General features: G+C 40.2%; 1 gene segment (V, D, J or C); it reads left to right on the forward strand.

The window, feature by feature from the left end:
• The first annotated feature begins 4,014 nt into the window (after positions 1-4,014).
• LOC118576533 lies at positions 4,015-4,486 on the forward strand. The segment is given in 2 exon segments: positions 4,015-4,060; positions 4,152-4,486. Coding segments are annotated over 2 exon segments (381 nt in total).
• The last annotated feature ends 1,514 nt before the right edge of the window (positions 4,487-6,000 follow it).

Raw genomic sequence — 6,000 nt, forward strand, 5'->3', positions numbered from 1 at the left:
ACACATTAATAGTGGGAGACTTCAACACCCCACTTTCACCCCTGGACAGATCGGCCAAATTGAAACTTAACAGAGACATAATGGACTTAACTGATGTTATGGCTCAAATGGACTTAATCGATATCTACAGAACATTCCACCCAAACAAAAAAGAATATACCTTCCTCTCAGCACCCCATGGAACCTTCTCTAAAATCGACCACATACTTGACCACAAAGGAAATCCCAACAGATACAAAACAATTGGAATAACCTCCTGTGTTCTATTGGACCACCATGTTTTAAAGTTAGATTTCAACAACAACAACAAAAAACTACAGAAATCCTACAATCTCATGGAAACTGAATAATGCTCAACTGAATCACCAATGGGTTAAGGAAGAAATAAAGACAGAAATTAAAGACTTCGTAGAGAGCAATGAAAATTAATACACCACATACCCAATCTTATGGGATACTATGAAAGCAGTGCTAAGAAGGAAATTCATAGCACTGAATGCTCACATAAAGAATCTGGAGAAATCTCACGCTAGTGACTTGAAAGCACACCTGAAAGCCCTTGAACAGGAAGAAGCAAAGTCTCCCAGGAGGAACAGATGCCAGGAAATTATCAAATTGAGAGCTGAAATCAATAAAATAGAAATAAAGAGAACAATACAAAGGATTAATGAAACAAAGAGTTGGTTCTTTGACAAGATCAACAAGATAGACAAGGCCTTATCCAAACTAACCAAAAGACAGAGAGAAAGCCTCCAAATTAACAAAATCAGAAATGAAAAGGGGGACATAACAACAGACAATGAGGAAATCCAGAGAATCATCAGGTCATGTTGAGGTCTTTGATCCTCTTGGATTTAAGTTTTGTGCATGGTGACAGATATGGATCTATTTGCAGTCTTATATGTGTTGATATCCAGTTGTGCCAGCACCATTTGTTGAAGATGCTTTCTTTTTTCCATGGTACAGTTTTGGCTTCATGGTTAAAAATCATATGTTCATATGTGCGTGGATTAATGTCAGGGTCTTCAATTCAATTCCATTGGCCTACATGTTTTTTTATGATTATCTTAATTTGGACTCTCTCTCTCTTTCTCTCTGCCTTTTGGTTAGTTTGGATAAGGCCTTGTCTATCTTGTTGATTTTGTCAAAGAACCAACTCTTTGTTTCATTGCTTCTTTGTATTGCTCTCTTTCTTTATATTTTATTAATTTTTGTTCTCAGTTTGATTGTTTCCTGGCATCTATTCCTTCTGGCTGACTTTGCTTCTTGTTTTAGAGCTTTTAGGTGTGTTGTTAAGTCACTAGTGTGAAATTTCACCATCTTCTTTATGTAGGCATTTAGTGCTATGAATTTTTCTTAGCACTGCCTTCATAGTGTCCCATAAGTTTGGGTATGTAGTACATATATCTTCATTGAATTCTAGGAAGTCTTTTACTTCTTTCTCTCTTTCTTTCTTCCTTCCTTCCTTTCTTCCTTTCTTTCTTTCTTTCTTTCTTTCTTTCTTTCTTTCTTTCTTCCTTCCTTCCTTCCTTCCTTCCTTCCTTCCCTCCCTTCCTCCTTCCCTCCCTTCTTTCTTTCTTTCTTTCTTTCTTTCTTGCTTTCTTGCTTTTCTTTCTTTCTTTCTTTCTTTCTTTCTTTCTTTCTTTCTTCCTTTCTTTCCTTCTTTCTTCCTTAACCTATTAGTGGTTCAGTGGAGGATTATTGAGTTTGGAGTAGTTGTGAATAAACCATAATATACTTTTGGCCAGTAAAATACAAATCAATCAACCATATCAGCACAAACAAAAATCCCCTTTCAAAATTCAATTTCATTTACCTGACATATCAAATAGTTTGTTGAAAGTTCTCTCCTGAGTTTTGTAAGTGGTCACTTTTCCTTTCATAATAAATGTCATTTTATATATTTATTTATAGTTAAGTCTAATCCTGAATTGCTTTTGGTAGTAGTAATCAAATTTCTTATTATTTTAGAGTTATGGATGGAGCTGAATGTCATGGAGTAGAGTCCTCAAGGTGTGGAAATTGCTACTTTGGCAACAAGCTGGGCTCCTATTTAAATAACATTGGGGCCAAAGCAGTATGATTCCAGCTGGGAATGTAAAAGCCTTCTTCATGTCATCAAGAGCACTGGGTGATCTTTCCTCTGTTTCCTAATATTGTATTGTCCTTGTCACAAGTTCTAGATTGACACTGATTGACACTGAATAGTCATTAGTATATAGTGCATGAATATATATATGAATTCAATATACTTTATTTTATTGTTAGAGGCAACATAGGATCTCCTTTTATTTTGGTTCTGTTATATCTTTAACATGTATGAATCCACTCATATCTGTATAAATATTCTGTTTTGGTTTTTGTTTGGGTTTGTCTTTATTTAGGAGAACACACAATTGGGCTATGCAGAGGCTAAATGGCATGAAAAGAAATAACTCTGCCATTCATAGCATGGCTACAATCTATTTTTGTTAAAACAACAATAACTCTTGCTCTCTTGCTTCCGGAACCCTGGACGCTGGAGGTGGACCAGGCATAGTTCTCCAGAGAATACCTCTGGAGTTGATTCTCCATTTTTCAGGAATGGAACCGTGTAGGCGTTCCATGGTTAAATGTAACTTTGCAGGAGGGTTTAGGTACCTGCCAGGCAGGGAGGAGGCTGAGTGAGGGAGCCGCCCAGGCCTTTCCTCTCTAAACATCACTTTGGACAAACAAGTCCATGGTGCAGATTGCCTAAAACAATGGAAAGAGCAATGATAACATGATGGCATGAGGTGGGAGGTCACAAGAAGGGAGTAGCCTGTGGGAGAGGAAGGAGATGCATTACCTCATGGTTCATGTCAGGCAACTCTCTCAAGGTCCAGGTGGATCTTTGCTGTGGAAAACAGTAGATATGGCTGGTAGTGAGAGAAGGGAAGTCCTTAGAGATCAGAGGAACAGAAGAATAAGGCATGGAGGGAAATCGGCCTACTGCATGTTACAGGAAGGTCACAGAAGAGCTGGTAGCACCTTTGTGATAGGGAAGAGCAGATCTACATGGTAGACAGTGAAGATCAGCCCTAATGGGGCTAAATGGTAAAGATAAGTCTTCAAAATGTGTATTTATCATTATTAAAAATAATCTCAAATGTAATTTACATTTATATAATAGTTGTTTTTTGAAGATCAATCTTTGAGCTTTATACATGATACTGTACAACTGAGCTATGGCCTCAACCAGAGATGGTTAATTTCAGTTTGCTGTGGATATCTCTCTGTGTAAATAAATGCTGATTGGCCAGTAGCCAGGCAGGAAGAATAGGCGGGGCAAGCAGAGAAGAGCATTCTGGGAAAAGGAAGCCAGAGGCAGAAAGAGCAGCCAGCGCCACCATAACAAGCAAGATGTAAGGTTCAGGTAAGCCAGGAGCCATATGGCAAGTTATAGATTAATAGAAGTGGGTTAATCTAAGATAGTGGAAGGAGATAACAAGAAGCCTGCCACTGCCATACAGTTGATAAGTAACATAAGCGTTTGAGTGATTATTTTATACATGAGTTGTGGGACCACAGGGGCTTGGTGGCACCTGGAGAGTAGCTCTCCAGCTACATTCAATATTTATTAAACCTTTTAAAACATTTCTTTCTATTTTTGATACAGGGATTCTCTGTGTAGCTTTGGACCCTGTCCTGGAATTCCCTCTGTGTAACTGGATAGTCTGGAACTCATAGAAATCGATGAGCCACTGCCTCCCATGCGCTGGGATTAAAGGTGTGGGCCAACAATGCCTGACTAATATAACATTTCCTAAATGTTTATATATTATTTTTCCTTGTCTTCATTTTCTATGAATTAATTTAATAATTTATGAAAATACAGTAGAAAATTTCAGAACTACAGAGCACAATATAGTCATGCAAATGATTTTCTCTTCTGCTCATGAAAATCAGCCCTGACCCTACAGCTCTGACAGAGGAACCCAACTCTGGACTGACAGGTCCTCTCACTCAGTGTTTACTGAACACAGACCTTCCAGCATGGAGTTGAGACTGAGTTGGGTTTTCCTTCTTGCTCTTTGCAAAGGTAATTTATAGATAGGGAGAGATACTGGACATGAGTGTGAGGGACAGTGTTCATTTGTGAGAACATACTGAAAGGATTCTCTGTCTTTCAGGTGTCCAGTGTGAGGTGCAGCTGGTGGAGTCTGGGGGAGGCTTAGTGCAGCCTGGACAGTCTGTGAAACTCTGCTGTGAAACCTCTGGACTCCCATTCAGTGACTACAGGATGAACTGGATCCGCCAGTCTCCAGGAAAGGGGCTGGAGTGGGTTGCTGAAATAGGAAACAAAGCTAATAATTATGCAACAAACTATGCGCAGTCTGTGAAAGGCAGATTCGCCATATCAAGAGATGATCCCAAAAGCAGCCTCTACCTGCAAATGAACAGCTTAGCACCTGAAGACACCAGCATTTATTACTGTACTACAGACACAGTGAGGGACCTTCAGTGAGAACCCTGACACAAACCTCCCTGCAGCGGTGCTCAGGACCAGCAGGGGGCGCAGAGCGCACACGGAGAGGAGGGGCAGTGCAGGATCAGGAGCAGAAACAGCTGATTGCTGGTTGATGTGGTCACAGCTGTCCTCCATCTTCTCACTTCTCAGAATGTCCTCTACAGTTATGGTTTGTGAAAACAGTTCTGCTCTTCTGAAGTTTTAAATACATACACTACACAGTCGAACATGAATTATGTGTGGACAATCACCTCTGATTGCAGAAATGACGCTGCTGAAGTCACCAGGTGAAATTCGCAGAAGTTCTGCAGCATTCATGATTTTTCTCCCTCAGGACATTCAGGGCAAAGCCTCAGTGCTGTTCTGATTAGGACAGCGTTTCACATTAGGAGAGTCATGAGGGAGGTGATTCAAACACCTCAATATTACTCAAGTCTTCCTATTTCTCTGATAACTGTGCACCTCAGGCACAGATCTGAGCTGTTTGTATTGATGTTGATTCAGTTACTCCATCTGTAACTTTCATCATCCTATCTTTCATTACATTTATTTCCTAGCTCCTGGCCTTTGTTCTAAACACAGACATAAGCCATTGATTGTAAACTCAGCTGAGGCCCATGGTGTAACTCTGTGTGAGGAGGGGTGACTGGGGAAGGTTGTTGGTGAATGAAAACAAAAAAGAGAAGAAACAAGAATGTGCCCAGTCTGGGAGGAGCAGACTGTTGCACTTGCTGGCCAGGCTCTATAGAACCTTCTGGGCCAGCGGCTTGGAGACAGCATTTGGAGCTGTTTGTAAGTGAACCACCTGGGACACTTTGAAGGTTTCTGGGATGTAATTTTTGAGGAAACACCTAGAGCTAGCTAGTTGCGGAAGCAGTCAGCAATGAATTTGAAATCTGGTGGGGCCAATTGCTAAGGAACCAGCCCTCAGCAGGTCAGGAACTGAAGAGGTGTGGAGCCAGAACAACTGCACACATACAGGAGATTTTCTGAGGGCAAAGCTTAATTCTTCATTTTATTTTTGTCTTTCTGCCATTCCTACTGTGTTCTCTCTGTTCTGTTCTTTCACCCAGCTGTTCTCCTCTTCTTCTTACAAATTGTTCTTCTAGAATTTCCCTGATGTTTTCATTCAAGTACTCTATTTCTTATTTATTTTATATCTCCTAAGTGAAAAATCCCTACATGAGAAAAGTTTTCCTTGCAGAGGAGTTTCTTACCATGAGTGCAGCCATGAGAGGATTGAGACTAACAATACTGGGAATAGGTCTCACCATTACAATAAGCAGGAAAGCCACAGGCTGTACATTGCAGGACACTAATCAGAATTAAGATAAACTAGTACTAAATGTTCTAAAACATAAAGGATAGCTCACATAATCTGTACACACACACACACACACACACACACACACACACACACACACACACACACATACACACACACATATTGACAATTCCTTGCATCAATGCCAGTACAAATTCCCTCTGTTGCGTCATATCTTCTCAATAAG

The sequence above is a fragment of the Onychomys torridus genome, unplaced genomic scaffold, assembly GCF_903995425.1.
Source record: "Onychomys torridus unplaced genomic scaffold, mOncTor1.1, whole genome shotgun sequence".
Classification (NCBI taxonomy): Eukaryota; Metazoa; Chordata; class Mammalia; order Rodentia; family Cricetidae; genus Onychomys; species Onychomys torridus.